Source organism: Scatophagus argus, chromosome 2 (assembly GCF_020382885.2).
Source record: "Scatophagus argus isolate fScaArg1 chromosome 2, fScaArg1.pri, whole genome shotgun sequence".
NCBI classification, from domain to species: domain Eukaryota; kingdom Metazoa; phylum Chordata; class Actinopteri; family Scatophagidae; genus Scatophagus; species Scatophagus argus.
This window is the reverse complement of record NC_058494.1, coordinates 14,376,740-14,393,228: the sequence shown is the minus strand read 5'-3', so window position 1 is coordinate 14,393,228 and position 16,489 is coordinate 14,376,740. Positions and strand designations below refer to the sequence as shown.

At 42.1% G+C, this 16,489-nt stretch overlaps 2 protein-coding genes across 5 annotated transcripts in view; one reads left to right on the top strand and one right to left on the bottom strand.

The window, feature by feature from the left end:
• Nucleotides 1-1,681: 1,681 nt before the first annotated feature.
• si:ch211-243a20.3 (uncharacterized protein LOC100151507 homolog) lies at nt 1,682-5,777 on the top strand. Its single transcript, XM_046378530.1, has 4 exons — nt 1,682-1,751; nt 3,965-4,054; nt 4,306-4,435; nt 5,219-5,777. Exons 1-4 carry the CDS (start codon nt 1,682-1,684, stop codon nt 5,535-5,537), a joined length of 609 nt encoding a protein of 202 aa, XP_046234486.1. The 3' UTR covers nt 5,538-5,777.
• Nucleotides 5,778-9,950: 4,173 nt separating this feature from the next.
• Nucleotides 9,951-16,489, bottom strand: part of grin2bb (glutamate receptor, ionotropic, N-methyl D-aspartate 2B, genome duplicate b) — an 88,143-nt gene continuing 81,604 nt past the window's right edge. The window contains exons 19-20 of one of the 4 annotated variants that reach the window (XM_046411999.1): nt 13,686-14,691; nt 11,973-12,692 (exon numbers count right to left, since the gene is read on the bottom strand). In XM_046411999.1, the coding sequence (XP_046267955.1) occupies nt 12,289-12,692; nt 13,686-14,691 (1,410 nt within the window). In that variant the 3' untranslated portion in view covers nt 11,973-12,288. Of the gene's footprint in view, nt 14,692-16,489 lie in introns of all 4 variants that reach the window. The other 3 variants (XM_046412008.1, XM_046411978.1, XM_046411989.1) reach the window with 3 other exon arrangements.

Here is a 16,489-nt window from a genome sequence, read left to right as displayed (position 1 = left end):
GGTACATAAACTGCAGAGTTGGGTTTCCTGTTTCTGTCACTTCCTCAAAATGTTACTTTTCTGTTTTTGTGGGCACTGACTCACTGGGGACAATGAATTAAGGGGCCAGCACATTCATGAAAAAAAGCATTTACAATTCTGTTTGATATGTGGCATTTAACATTAAAAAGCCTGAGAGCGAAGGCAGATCCATGACGAGGATGAAACCGTACACAGTCAGCCTTTAGCTTGCTTGCGCTAAGAAGGAGTATTTTTGGTTGCATTACTTTCTTGCGTCAGCCTCAAGATGTGAAGTGAAGTGCAATGTTGGCTTTGCTCCACAGTGAGACAGTGTTGGAGAAACAAAAGTGTGAGCCATGAGCGCACACCTCCTCGTAATGTGCTTTTGAAAGGAAAGACGACAGGAAAGACTCACACAGGCGGGGAGAAATATGGTGTGTGTGTGTGTGTGTGTAATGTGAACCAGCTGTGGATAGCTGCTTCTTCACAACTCCCTGTTGAGTCACTCTGTGAGGTTGAGAGGTGTGCAGATGTTGAAGTTCAGCAGTTACTGTTGTTTAACCCCATTTATCTGTCTGTCTGTTTTTCTTCCCTCCCTTTAAGCCTCTCTCCTTCTCACTGCCTCTGCTCTCAAATCTTTCAAAACTTTCTCTCTGGTTGTATTGGTGGCCAAATCTGACCTCACCTCAGCCACAGCATGAAAACAGACTGTGAGAGCTGGAATAACATCTGGATGCCAGTCAATAAAGAATAATTCATTCCATTTCTCCTACGCTCCTTATCTCCCCCCCTTTCCTCTGGAATTAAGCGTCCAAATCCTTTACTCTACAAAAGTGTTGAAAGATTAGAAGACTTATCTTTTCACTCAGATTACCCAGAAACACTGTGTTGCATAATTGAGCAGAGAAAACATGTTATTTCCTTGAAAATACTGCTCATAAAATGTCTAATATGCCCTGATTTTATAAGTCTCCACTGAAGGAAAGAAGTCAGAACTTTACTAAAGTGTTAAAACTTTGTCTTAGTTAATTATTTTAATGTCCCTCTACTTCACACTTTCGCTCTGCTACATTTTAGCTGGAAATACTGCACTTTTACTCTTCACTTACTTACTTTACTGCTAGGGATCCTGATTACTTTTCAGAAAACAAAATGAAGCACAAAATGTACAATCAGTTTATGGAATATGATGCACCGACATATACCGGTAATAATCTAACCCAAAGTGTAAAAAGTAGTATCAGCTCAACCTGTTACAAAATAACAGATTAATATGCAGATTCTTCTCCTGATTAATAAATTAATCATGTGGTTTAAAAACAGATTCCAATTTTTGTTTTGTTGAGCCAACATTTCAGAAGCCCTCAAATATTAAATTTACTAAACTGTTAGAAATCAGTAAACTCTTTAACAACCTTAAACTATCAATTATTTGGAATTTTTGACTGGACTTAAACTTGTGCATCAACAATAATGATCCAATAATGCGATAAAGATGATGCAGACTACTTTTACTTCTGATATTGTAAATACATTTTGTCTCCAGTACTTCTGCACTTTTGCTTGCAACATTTTATTATTGTAGCTCTTGAAGTGGAGCCAACTGTAGTTCAGTCTATGAAAATGTATTGTATTTCATATTCCTGGTTGTGTGCAAATATTAATTATAGCTGTCAAATAAATGTTGCGGAGTAAAATATTTCTCCCCAAAAATGCAGTGGAGCTGAAGAAGCAGAAGACTAAGAAATTTGGTACAAGTACAATAAAGGTCAACTTACTGCTATCTTAAACAGTGAAACATGATTTTTTTATTCTCAGCTGCTCTCCTTCAAATCTAAAGAAGATATCGCTCCGTAATCTTTTAAGTGACATATATATGAATATATATTTACATTGCTCTGAGGTATCTTTGAGGCTCTGAGCTGCTTTTGTGAGGGTAAAGGGCAGACAGTGGGAAGCAGGGACAGATGAGGTCCATAACTCAAGTTCTGAGGAGACCGCAGGACTTTTCTGTAGAAACTCGATCCTGCAGCAGAGTGACATTTCAGCCTCAAACACATATACCTGCCAACACATCTGGGAGCAGCTGGATATCACAGTGTGTGTGTGTGTGTGAGTGTGTGTGTGTGTATGTATGTGTGTGAGAGAGAGAGAGAGAACAGGAGTGGGGTATGTGCTGGGATGTAAAGACAAGTATTTTAGCAAGTGGCTCAGCACTACACTCTTTCAAATGACAACTTTGAGCTGAGGGTTGAGAGAGCATCCGAGAAAATAAGACAGAGAGAGAGAGAGAGAGAGAGGGTGTGAGAGAGTGGGAGAGAGAGAGAGAGAGGGGGTGAGAGAGAGAGAGAGAGAGAGAGAGATGGTGAGAGAGAGGGTGAAAGAGTGGGTAAGCAGTAAGGAGAAAAGAGCAGAGACAGAGTGGAGAGGCGAGAGAAGCATCTGGTATTCAAACTAGAGGTCGGAGCAGATCTGCCTGCAGAGCATCATCTCTATTTCAAGTGGTGAGTCTCATTTTTCCAAAACAGTTTCCAGCCTGCGACACTTCTGTTCAGTAAGTTTGCAAAGTTAAAAATGCATTTATTTCAGCACAAACACAAAGTGCAGTGATCACAGTGAAGGGACATTGGTTTGTGGCTCGATTGTCGTTGCTGAAACACTGGCCAGATGTGAAACAAGCTGCATTAGATTATCGCATGGCTCTTTTTCTCTGTACCTTTGATCAGCCTCCAAATTCATAGTCCCTGAAAACATTTATAATACCTCAACAATGAGTCATTGCCTTGTTATTGTCCTGTATGATTCACAGACTTTGTCATACGGATGCGATTCTGCCTTTTTTTTTTCTTCCTCTTTCGCTGTCCTCTTTTCTGGGTCGCCTGCTTTTATCTCCTCTCTTGTTTTGTCACTCAACTCTGGAGTTGTAGGATTAGAGTAAAACAAAAAATTTTTCAAAACTTCCTTTGTTTTGTGAAACTGGACAGTGGTGCTTCTCTTCCCATAACGGACACACGCCACTGATAAAACAGGATGCTGTCTTCAGGCCTTCAAGTCAGAGTAACTGGAATTTTTTTAAGTTAAGTCACAAGAGTTTTTTGTCTCACAGCCTGCAACTTTATGAAGTGGAGTTATAATCACAGTGTACTTTTACTGATTTGTGGATTTATAGCTGAAGGCATGTCACTATCTAATCACACAGTGGAGGAACAAATATTCAAATCTTTTGCTTGAGTAAAGGTAGTGAATCCCACAGCATAAAATACACTCCATTAAAAGTACATTACTAGTAGAAATAAAGAAAAGCAAAATGCAGATGAAGTATCAATAGTAAAAGCATTCATTATGAAGAATGACTTCTTCAAGAGCATTATGTTATCTTACTAGTTTGTTGTATTATTATCTTGTAATGCATTTATGTATAAACAGTATTTAAATGCTATGGTGAAAGCCAAGAAAGTCTATATTAATCTGCTGAGTATACCATGTCTTTTAAACTGATACACTTTACAAAGTCACCAACTATAATCGACTGCTAAGTATAGTGCAATAAAAGTGCAATATTTTCTGCTGAAGTATAGTGGAGTCCAAGAAAAACTAGGATAAAATAAAAATAATTCAGGACAGTACAAATACCTCAGACATGTGCTGTACAGTGCCTCAGCTAACGTAGTGAGCTCCCCCACTGCAGTCACATGACTTAAAATACAGACTGTGGTGGAGGGAGGAGCAACTTCAATGTGCAAACAAGTTATATAACAAATGATATTATTACATAAGAAAAAATAATACAGTACTATTATTAAGGAAATGCACCTGAAAGTATTGAGAGCAAATATATCCAGGCAGAACTACGTGTCACACTGAAGTAAATGTACCACTGGATACAGATGTGGGCGTGCACATGTGCTGGCCGGTGCACATGAAGCACATGTGACGTCTGCCTTTCATCACTTTCACATTGAAGGAAAAGAAAACACACCAGGAAGAACTGGGGTCCGTTCAGACAGCGAGGAGAATGAACTGGATTATGGGTACTGGAACTACAGAGAGGGAGGTAAATCACAAGCGCCTGTTTGATGTCTAGCGTGTTAGAGATATGGAGGCCTGTAAAAACGTTTGAAGTGGTGGGTTATAAGGACAATTTACTGGTGAGCTGAATGAAACGCAGCAATTTAAGGAACTCTGCAGAGATGAGATTTGGATCTTGAAATCATTACAACACATGTGCTTTGAATAACATGAGTGTGATTCATTCAGGCTGTTTTCTGTCAATCGAAACCTGATGGGGTTGTGTTTCCGTTTCAGCTGATAGCGTGAATGTGGCCTCAGTGCGCAGTGTGACCAGAGTTTTAGACACCTGGGGAAAACGCATCTTCAATGAGATCAAGACTTTACTGCACTCTCAGCCCAACACACTGCTGCCTGACTACTCCAGGTAACTTTAACACCTGCATCACCCCCTAATATATCCCAAAGCATGCTGTCTGGGAAGCTTTAGCCTGGTTTATTCCACTCCAACACTTCCAAGATATTTTTGTGACTTTTACATGATTATTCTCTCATGTAAGTGTTATTTCCATTAATTTACTTTTGCATCTTTCATCCATTTATTTAACCTTTCTCATTGTCTTCTCATCTTTTACATCTTTTTCTGTATTCCTGTTTGATTTAAAAAATATTTCACAGACACAAACAGTTTTCTGTCATGTTTCACGAGTTTGATATTAATGAAAGTTAATAAACAATTTCATTTCATTTTGTTATCTGAACCCGTTTATAACATCTGGGAGCTGAAGCTATTATTAATGACAACACCACACTCACGTTCTCGCTATTTAAATTCAGTTTAATTCAGTTCAAATAGACCATTGATGGTCCTGGCAATTTGAGGCAAGCAGACATAGAAACCTAAAAACAGACAAACATTTCATTCACATGTATAACACAATCTAAAAACACAAAATGCCAGGATCTGAAGAAGAGTTTACAGTCCACACATACACACAAATGACACATTGGGCTGTTATTTCTGAATATGTTTTCATTTTTCTTTGATATTATTATTAAATTTGATATATTTAAAAAAATTTGTGAATAAGAGGATTCAGTATTGTTTCCTGGTAATGAGGAGAAATTTTTGACAGTTAAGTTAATTTCAATTTCAGTCAATTTCATTTTGTTACTGTGTGAAGCCGAGCCTCTCCTGCTCTTCCGGCAGGGTGCGCCCTTTATCCGAGTCCGTCAACGACCTGTTCAGAGAAGTGTCGCTGCTGCGCAGGCGCATCACCGAGCTCTCTCACCGCCTAGCAACCCTGGAACCGTTCCTACGTCACTACGGCTACAGGGAGGAGGCGGCGGGGGAGGAGGGGGAGGCGACGGCAGGCGGCCGGGCTCTGAGCCTGAGAGGAGAGGTGGCGAGCCTGGCTCGATACAGCCCGAGTACCGCGGGGAGGGCGGGTCCGCCGAGGGGGAGCCGGGTGGTGAGGAGGAGACGGGTGAGGGTCTTCAAAAAGGAAGGAGTGAAGCCGGTTCAGTGAGAGAGACGGACACACTGATGCAGGGAAGTGAAGAGTATGACAAAGAAAGAAGTTCTGCACATATTCTATAATGTAAGATATATACATTTTTAAAGTGCTTCATTTTTGTAAAATAACAATATGATAGTTCTATACTGCTTGTCATAATAGGCCAGGAGTAATGCTGAGGATTTGTATGAGTCAATATGGAGGGCAATAACTTTAATAAACAATCATGATCATCACTACTGCACTGTTCTGCTCTTAATGTCAGTTTAAAGGTATCATGACTGTCGTGACGTGTAGAGCCACAGCAAAGTAATCTCTCTCTCCACTTATGACCCACTGGAAGAGTCTCAATCAGCCGTCTCACTTGCTGCACTTCTGAATGGTGTGTTTAGAATCACACGATCAGCAACCAACAAATTCTACATCATATACTCGGCTTACACGATAACACACAGCCTAACCCTTCTTTAGCACTATATGCTACAGCTTTCTGCAGGGTCTGCTGTTTTGTTTGTTTTTTTTCACTTTTTGTCATTGAATGAAAGGGGCATGTAGAAATGAAGACTGGAAGCTTTATGCAATTTTTGTTTGGCAAATAAAAAAAAATTAAATACAGGAATCTAAGAAACTGCAAGAAAATAACATTGGGAAATTAAGTAGATATATATAAAAGGTAAATTAATACCATTCCACCGTGCATGTGTATGTGTGTGTGTGCTTTTGTGCACATACTTCATGCCACCCTTGCAGAAGTCAGGGCCCCACTTGGCTCACTTTGATCAATAAAAATTCTGGACATGCTTCTGGAACGAGGATATCTCGGCCTCTACTGCTTCATTTCTCTTTTAAATCTATGCCTGCCTCCTGTGAGTCCCTGAACCATATGAAAGTGCAGTGCTAAAAATCTGGAGAATACCCCTTTTTTTTAAAAAAAAAAAAAAAAGATGCAAAACCTATATTGAGAACAAGCTAAATATTTATCCTAATCACAAAAAGCATTTCTGAATTCCCAATACTTCTTGTCCCTTAAATTTCCATTTGATTTTCCAGTAGCTTCTTTGTTTCTTTAACTCTTCCCTTAAACTCCAGAAACAAACAAACAGGAAAGTATTAGAGAAAGTCCGTCCACACTCCCGTCTACCTGAGCACCACATCCTAAACTACAACCAGAGGAAGTCATGATGTTGCCACGGGGGGTCAGTGCTCGCCTGCTGCCATAATCAGATGTGATATCACAACTGATTCAAGGAGGCTTGATCTTTTGTTTTTGCTCAGCTGAACTCAGGAACGGTTTTTGTGTGCCCAGCAGGGAGTGCCTATTATCTGCTAACATAATTATATTGTTTGCATATGGTGAATGTGTGTGTGTTCATGTTGTGGGCACAGGCATCCGAACTTTATACCTTCATTAAAACTTTGTCAAGTGTTCTACAGCAACCAGTTTCTGCCCGCTTCTCTTCCTCGACTCCACGCCACATGCTGCATTTTCTTTTTTCAACCCGCATCTGCACACTCACCGCCTGCAATTCCCATTTTCCGACTGCCCTGCACGTTTACCCCCCTCAGCCACTCCATTATTATTTTTGATCACACTTTAATCTGTACATCAAACACCCCTCCTCCCCCCCTCCTCCTCCTCCATCTCTCACTCTCCTCCTCTTCTTCTCTCCTCTCTGTGCTGCTGTGTGTGGGCGTTAAGCTCAGGCTGTACTTTCCATTTTGGTATTGTATTGTCAATGCATTGTTGCATCCAATCCAGTTAAGATGCTGTGGGAATACTGTATAAATCTCTCTCTCTCTCTCTCTCTCCCTCTCTGTCTCCTTCTGCACCCCCCCCCCATCTCTGGAAAAAGAGCCAGTTGCTAGGTAACAGTTAATTGTCAAGAAGTAGTTACATGTGTTGCAATGCATCCTGGGGTTGTTGGGTCTGTGTAAAGGCTGAACAAGTAAGCAGAAAAGATGGTTGAGCGAGAAAATAGTGAAGAGCGGATTTCTTTTTCAAGAAGCAGGAGATAAAAAAGATTGAAAGATTATTTCTACCGCCTCATCTTGTTCTGTGTCAGCATCCAGGACTGCAGATGTTAAAATTTTCCCACCAAATCCATACACTCACACAAGGCATCAGTACATTTTACAACCTGCAGGTTTCTTTAAATAACTCCTGTTGCTGGACAAGGCTTTCAGAGTAAAGAGAGAGTATGAAGAGTGAGGTTTTATTTTTTGGATTTTTATTTTTTATCTCTGCTGCTCAGTTCAGTGTGCATCATTTTTTCCTTCCCTCGGTATATATTCTCCTCCTCTCCCTCATGCTCCACCTTTTACTCTTTTCCTCTCATCCTGTATGTGATAGGATGGCGAGGAACAAACAAAAGACACAAAAGATGACACTCAGCTGCAGCCATTATCCCTGATCCACCGATGACCTATGGGACATAATCATATGATCTGTTACAACACGTACTCACTGCATTTGAATGTCAACCATAAACACAACACACGTGACAGACATCTTGTTCTGTGTTGCCAAACTGTGGACACAACAAATGATTAAAAACATATGCTGGAGGGGAAATAAAACAAGGTAAAAGTTTGAGATTTCATATTTTTTATTAATACTCAACACTTTTATTCCAAAGAGACAGAAGAATAATATTTCTCAGCACTTATTTTCACATTGACTGTGTTTAATCTCATTTTCAATATTACTAAATATTCAATCAAATTTGAAATACTCTCTTCACACAAGTAATTTCTCTCCATACAAAAAATGTGAGGGTGAACTAGATGTTTGTTGTATGTACATTTTTCACAGTCTGTACAGCTCAGGGATGGAGTTGGTCAATCTTCTGTGGTGAAACACAAAAACAGAAGATTAGCCAAAGAGGGAAAATAAATAAATAAAAGAGACTACCTTGTAGAAATGCAACAGATAATCTATTGTGCTTTCGTGTGTACCAATGGATGAGTTGCAAGGCATGTTTTCCTCTGAGAAAACAACGTTCTTACTGGTCTTTGACCAAATCCAAAAGAAAATCAAAACACATCAATGAACTTTGACTTATTGAATGTGCACATCATCTGTGTAATAATAAATGATTGAACGTGCCCTGGCCTGAAGTCATTACAAAAGCAATTTTGTAAGGGGACCTACGAATCAAAGATTTATCCCAAATAGATCTATTCTCTGCCGTTTTGTACAGTTTTTTTTATCAAAAGTCCATGAGCGTGAGGTAAAGTATTTACATACAGTTTTATAATACATGTACAATAGACAGTTATCTCTCTCACACACACACTCTGTCTCTCTTCCATATGAGCTCACACGGAGGTAATCAAGCGTATGTATTCAGGCACATACAATAACAGAAATAATGAGAAGTACTGAGATATTCAAAGGACAAAAGAATAGGAAAAGTGGTTGAGATGAAGAAGGCTTCTTCACTGACAATGAATGAATTAACCAAGACCTCAACCTTGTTTCAGAGCATTTACACAAACTATCAAGAAAATTAATCTCTGTATATTAACAATGAAAAAAGCTTTCTGTCCCAGTGAAATCTCTAATTAATTTAACCATATTTAATTAAGAAAAACCAAAATTTTGACTGTTTGATTGGTGTCTTCTCTTGCACAAACAAGCACACACAGGCACACACACCTACAGTACTACATGGATCATCTGTACCAGTGAAATTGATAAAATTCCAAATATTGTTCAAAAACACCCATTTTTTTTCTGGGCTAAAAGTTAAGATTAAAAAACAGAAATAAAGAAAAAGTGTATACATGCAAGTCCTTACAAACACTAGAGACCTCCTGGTATCATACATACTGACTTGTCAAGTTTTGACTGGGATGTACAACGAGCTCTATATTGGACCCACTCTGTCAGATTGTGCTTTGGTATTAAAATCTGTTTTAGCAAGGTGACTAAAAGCCATGTTTAAGTAACAATAAATAACTGGAGAAGGAGAATAATTGTCTCGTTTTTTAAAACATCTTAATGGTGGAGAGGGCTGTAAATTAAACAGAACACCGCTTCTTTGTTTGTCAGAGCAGAGATGACCTGCGAGTCTGATGTTGTGGGTTGAGGAGCTGCCATCTGATCAAAACAACTACGTCAGATCAACAATGAAGGCGATGCTTTTTATTAAATGTACCGCCTGCTTTTAGGAAGATGCTCATGTTCTTCTGCCTCTTTTATTCTCCTAAAATCTTTGTAGATGACACAATCCACACAGGACCTTGGACTCGAGGGCAAATTCTTTCCTTCATCAAAATCTCAGCATGTGATTATAGGCCGGTGGAGGGAGAAATCAAGGTTAGAGGAAACATGCTGAAATTATTATTATTTTTTTAAAGTGCTGTTTGGTGAAAAATGTGAGTGTTTGAGGAGCATGGTGGGAGAAATGATGACACAGTTCACGCAGGGATAGATTTATATTGTCATCATGGCTCTCTTGACTGTAAGAAAATAGCTTAAAGGAACAGTTTGACATTTTGGCAAATGTGGTTCTTTCAAAGACAGATGAGAACATTGACACAACTCTCATATCTGTGTTAAATATAAAGCTGGATCCACCAGTCAGTTAGTTTTGCTTAGCTCCCCTCTAAAACTCACTGATTCACCCATTATGTCTTGTTTGTTTCATCTATACATCAACTGAAGAATAAAAATTAGAAGCAAACATAACATAACGTGAATTAATGAGTTAGTGTTAATTAATGTGCTAACGGGCTGCTGGCTGTAGCTTCATACTCACGGAAAGTGGTGTCATCTTCTTTCTTGGAAAGGAAGCAAATAAGTATATTGCAAAACTGTCAAACTAATCCTTGAAATCACAGGGGAACACTATTTAGTAGCTGTACATTGAGTACAAGGTTTTTGTACTATTTACCCCACTTCTTAGCTTTAAGCGCTTAATGAAATCAAAAGACATGTTATAAAGGTGAGAGTCTGGTAAGTTACCCTCTAAATCGTGACAGTATGAAACTGGGTACTAGCATGATTAAAAATCATGAGCCTGCTGAGGTCCTGTACACCAGCAGAGTGAAAGTGTTCAACACTTTGGATTCCTCCCCTCATTCAAATGTAACCATCTAATTCAGCAGGCAGGGCTTATAGCCATAATCATGAAATAATTAACGTGCCAGGCTGCTCATCCCAGCAACAGAGGCCTCACTCTGAGAGTCCATTATGTCCCTGTCCTGAACAGCAAAACTGTCACGGCCAATTGAGTAGGACCCAATGAAACACAACGAGCGCAACAAGCGCACATTAAATGTGATTTACGTGTATTTAATGGACAGTTGGTTGTTGGGTCATCTGCAAAAACAGCAGGGTTTGAGGAGTTTAGGAGTGATTAAGCTTGTTGAGCTTCTTAGTAAATGATTTAAAGGATACTGACTTGCACTTAGATTAATTGAGGAGTTAATAGTACAAGAAGAAGCTTAAAAATTTGTTTCTAAACCATATTTCTTCAAGTACAGAGGCACGACTCTTTCGTACCTGACTTTTGAGGGGGACAGCAATGTTTATTTATCATGGCACTGAGGTTTTAGTGCTTGTAATCCTGCTATTGGTTACTTTTACTGAAAGGGATCTATGTAGTAATTTAACCTTCCTCTACTGCAGCAATTTGTATGTTTTGCTTTGTATTATCTGTTAAATGTCTAAAAGTCTGTTGTGCTCATGAAACTCTCATATCAGACTTTATCAGCGATATTTTCATCCTCGGATCAATTGACTAATCATTTTCAGGTAAATCTGTCTACCAACAAAACAGATCTTATGTGTAGAAAATCCATTAAGGCACATCCAGCTCAAAATGTGAGACCCATTTGGTACTGCCAAGCAGAAAAATGAGAGGAAACGGCAAATCAGTATGATGATGTTGCTTCTGCAGCTGAAAAAAAGACCTTCTTTGCAAATTTATAAGTACATAGAATGTACTCATCAAGTCATGCCTTTCACATACACTTCACAGCACTCAGAAGTAAGAAAAGTATTAAAAAAAAAAAATCAAACATGAAGATTAAACAGCAAAGAAGAGTCCAACTTACAGGAACCCATAACAGATCCATACTGACAACTGGTCTACCAGTCTCCTGTAATATTGGTAAGCTAAGAAAGAATTAACATCATACAAATATGTAACATGAACTATTTAAATAAATAAAATTTAAAAACAATCCAAACCGATCATCATTAAACACTGGAATAATATTCAATAATATTATCAACATTATCAATACAATTATTATTAGTTTACCCTGTTACTTCAACAGAAGTGTTGATTTCTCATTCATGATTGTATTTCCGTTGCTAAACAAAATGTTTGTTTTGGTGTTAAAGAACGGCAGGAGGGAGGGAAAGACAATGAGCACGTGAAGAGAGCAGAGACTGGAGATTTTATTTCACTTTCCCCCCCTCACCCATCTATCCCTCCCTCCCTCCATCCCTCTCTTTCTCTGAGCGTCGGAGCAGCACCGGAATCCTCTCTTCTCATTCAAAACTTGTCTCCCATTGGACTTCACCACAGCTTAGCCTGCAATGGCCTCCGTGCATCGTCCAAACTCTTTCCATTCAGTGGAGTGAGAACACCACACACAGTATCGTATCTTCTCATTCTCTTCACACAGAGAGGTCATCAGTCTGTGCAGTTTCTCTTTCTTCCTCTGTATGTTTCTCTCTCTCACCCTTTTTCCTTCACCCACTTCATCTCCTCTCTCGCTCTCTCTCTTTCTGCCTCTGTCTTCACCCTCAGACATCTGATTCAATGCTGGAGAGCTTTTCATAAACGTGTCCATTGCTGGCACCGTTGAAGGGTCTCTGTCCCTGCCCCAAGCCTAACGTGTCCCTGCCCCCGGGCAGTAGCTTGCTGGCCCCGTGGTGGTTCCCCATGGGCCCTCCCACCCCACCCAGACATAGCTCTTTGGGGAACCTGGGGGCCACATTGGACATCACCCCAGCTGTGGCGGATGCGGGCAAATAGGAAGTCGCCCCCATGGAGCTGCGGAATTCCCCTCCTCCTCGGTTGTTGTTGAGAAGTTGTTGCTGCTGCTGCTGTGGCGTCTGTGGCTTTTTGATGTAGTACGGTTTGGCACCGTGTAATAGACACTGGTCGTCGCCGAAGGTTGGGATGAAGGGGTTCTGGTTCACCTTATCTGGGTAGAGAGATTTAGACAAGGAGTAAGTCCCGGCCCCTCTGCCACCACCACCACCACCACCACAGCCCCCACCTCCCATCATAGCTCTATCTCTGTCCCTCAGGTCTCTCTCCCCCACCGACCGCTGATGCAACACACCTTCGCCTCCACGGAACAAACTGAAGGAGGAGCCTCCTTTTGCCCTATCCCCGCCTATTCCTCCAAACATGGAAGACTCCCTTTCACCCGCATACCTCTCAAACATGTGAGCGTAAGGGCTGGGGCCCTCCATGAAGCGGTCTTTGTCTTTCAAGCTCACGCTTCGGGGCTGGGCAAACTGACCACCGATGCCCCCACCAAGCCCTCCCATGCGACCTGCCCCCTCCCTCTGCAGATCCACAAATGTGTCATATGAGTGTTGCCTCCGTAACACCCTCCCACCTGGCCCTAGCTTCCTGCGCTGTGCCTGGGTTTGTGTCTGGCTGGGTCCTACATTACTCTTCCCTCCAGTGAAAACCATGTTATTATCCTCGCTGATGTTGTAAAGGTTGCTTGGCTGGATCTTACAGGAGTCACAGCGTTTGCAGCTAGCAGAGCTGGGGCGACTGCTGGTGCCCCCAACTCCGCTAGGTGTGCATGTGCCACCTCCTCCCACGCCTCCACCGTGGTGACACACACTGTGGCAGTTACGACACTCCCAGTCACCTCCTGCTATGCCTCCTCCTCCTAACCCTGAAACCCCCTTTTCCCAGCAGGTGTGGGCCTGCTGCCCTGCCGTCACTGAGCCAAGTCCACCTTTACACTCTGGCTTCTTGCCTTTACCTTTGAGGAAGTCTTCTACAGGTACTAAGCTTTTACAGATACCACCACCGCTACCACCGCCCACACCACTTCCTCCACTTCCACCCTCTTGCTCCCACTTGGCCTTGCCCTCCTTGGAGCGGAACTGGTCCGCATAGAAATCCCTCAGGTTCTCTTTGTCTTTGCGGAACAAGTAAGGTGAAGAATTACCCCCTCCTCCTCCTCTCTTCCGCTCCAGGGGAGGTGAGACCGTGCGGTGTGCCTGGGGCCCGTGTGGGAAGTGGTGGTGGACGGTGTGGTGGTGGGGTCTCCTTCTCAAGCCGCTCAGTTCTATCTCGTCCTGCTCCCGTCTGCACTTGGCTGAGGCTGGCCTCTTTTTCAGGCTGTCCCTGTACTGCTTACGCCGCTTGTTGTTGCCCTCCAGGTTGCCGTAGGTGACAGTGTGAGTGGAGATATCCGAAACATCAGAGCGAATGTTCCCATCGTCACCCCCAGAGCCTCCCCCACCCCCACCACAGTACCTGTCATGACCCCCGATGAGCCCCGTGCTGGATGCGCCTCCTTTGAAAGAAAACCTCCCGTACACATTGTTTCCCTTGAACCCACCCTGGTTGGAATCCGCAGGGGTGTGGCCAGCAATCAGGTCAAATTTATTGGTATTCCTGTGAGTCATGGAGGGGCGGGGCTGGGTGGTGAAGATGGGTGCTACCCCTCCCCCTAAACTGTCACAATCGAACATGCCCCCTTCCAACGAGCTAGTGCTGCCTAAGCTACGTGGCCTATTAGGTGGGGGGCCGGACATACCCAGAGCCGAAGCCGGGTGGTGGTGCAGGTAATGGTCCTGGTATAGGTTGCTGTCCTTCAAGGGCAAGTTGCCAAAAGTCCTCTCCACCTCGCTGATGTAATCACTGAACATGTTGTCCTCCCCTGGCAGGTAGGGCGGCGCTGTCTTGCAGTCCACAGGGTGACCCACCAAGCTGCGCCGGTGCTCCTGGATGTCATAGATAGCCGAGTCACGACCGCTGTGGCTATACTCCAGGGCAGCGTGAGGAGAGCCATTAATGCCCGGGACAGCGGTCATGTCCTTGGCAGTGCGGAGCAACCGCAGGATGTTGGAGTGGGTGTTGTTCATGTTCTTCTTCATGGTGGCTGAGGGTGAGTCTATGGTTGACTTGTTTTCCTCGATTTGTACCCCATGGATGCAGCTGTAGATACCCTGGAGTTTGAAAATTATAAGAAAAGGGAGGTAGAGAAAGAAAGAGAGGGTGAGACAGGCCATGGGAAAGAATAAAAGTGAGAGAGGTAAGATATGAAGTCCAAATGAGACAACAATAGTAACGATGTGTTGGAAGGGTGAGGAATCAATAAGTAAAGAAGATTTGATGTTAGGCAGTCAGACAACAGACACATACACAGACAGACAGACAGAGAGGGAGAGCCAACCAGGGACAGACAGAGGCAGAGAGAGCTTAATACATTGCCACATTCTCTCTGACCACCCTCTTGTTTATACACTATTAAACAGTAATAAAGGCTGAGTTCATAATGACTTTTCTCTGGGGAGCAGCCTCAGACACAGAGAACTGAGGAAGAGGGGAATGATCAGATCAAAGCCCCGATTGATAACACAAGGGGTGCTGTAAGCTCATGGCTTTGATCGCCAATCAATATGTTTAATCAATGTCATTTGAATTCAGATGACACTGGTGCCACTGGCACTCTACTTCATGATTGTTGTACTCTTTTTCCATTCATGAATAAACAATGTCGAGAAAACGAATCACTTTGTAAGACTTGGTGTGACTCTCTATTGATATCAGAGACACACGCTTTAAAACAATCCCCTGTTTAAAATGTCATTATCCATCCATATGCGTGTTTGTTTTGGTCCATTGGGAAAGGCACGATTTTCAAGACACGGGAAAAGCCTTTTGCGGGTGAAGTCAAACAAGCGTGTTCAAATGAGGGCTGAGGGAATCTGTGGTCGAGGCGACAGCCAAATTCGAAAGGTCGAGGACACACTACCCACCATCCCGCGTGCGGGCCAACGTTCCTCAAAGGCGTCAACTTGTCAGAAACAGTTTCTGTCTGTGTCTTAGTCACTTTCCTGTTACTGAGCTGTATTCATGAATCTGAATCGTCAACCCGCTTTCCTTTTATGCCTTCATTCTTTCTCTCTCTTTGTGTCTGTTTTATCTCTGTTTCTGGGTCCTCGGTTGAGCGGCAGCCGCTCCAATGGGATTGTCGGTCTTTATCTCTCTACATCTATAGCTACTACGGCTGCAGTGAAAGGTAATAGAACAGAGGTTACTGTCTGTTCCTTTATACTCTGGTTTCGTCCTGCTGCCGGTTTTATTCTTTATCATGACTCTCCTTAACTAATCTCTTTTTCTTCCTATCTTTTCTTAGTCCATTGTAGTCTCATTACATGTCCATCCTTACATTTTCTATTTACTGTACCTGAACTGCAATTTTCTCAAATATGACACAGTCTTTAATATTTATTCTTTGTTGCACCACAACTTGAGAGTTGGACCAGGTATAAATTGTATAAAAGGTATGCGGTAGTGGAACCACTCTTGAGTAACAGCAGCCACTCTTGAAACGTGTATGTACTTAAAATGGATATTGCAATGCAACAAGTAAGATCACTCATGGGGCACATTAGAGCTTGAGTGAGAGTGGATCTTAACGCTACCGTGTAAAAAGCGGGGCTTACATTTTGCATAAAAATATGAGTTTCAGAGGCTACATCACAGAGCCAGGATGCCAATTCAAATGTCTGTTTCCTAAGTGCTCTAGGCAGAGATCTGCGTTTTAAGTTGTTTCGGGTTATTCTGAGTAGGTGTAAACCAAATGAGATCACAATTAGAAACACCTTCAGCCTGAACCACAAACACATAAACACCGGTGCCCTTTTCTCGGTCAAATAATAGCTCACACTATTTGCATGCAACAACACACCCGTCCTGACTCGACCCCTTTGTTAAAAGGTAACATTATGCAAATGAATT

What these genes read in the sequence shown, in the direction of transcription:
- si:ch211-243a20.3 (XM_046378530.1), top strand. Translation starts at nt 1,682, where the DNA reads ATGTTGCGGAGTAAAATATTTCTCCCCAAAAATGCAGTGGAGCTGAAG. An exon ending in CTGGAACTACAGAGAGGGAG is followed by an intron (nt 4,055 to 4,305) that starts GTAAATCACAAG and finishes TTTCCGTTTCAG; the next exon opens with CTGATAGCGTGAATGTGGCC. An exon ending in CTGCTGCCTGACTACTCCAG is followed by an intron (nt 4,436 to 5,218) that starts GTAACTTTAACA and finishes CTCTTCCGGCAG; the next exon opens with GGTGCGCCCTTTATCCGAGT.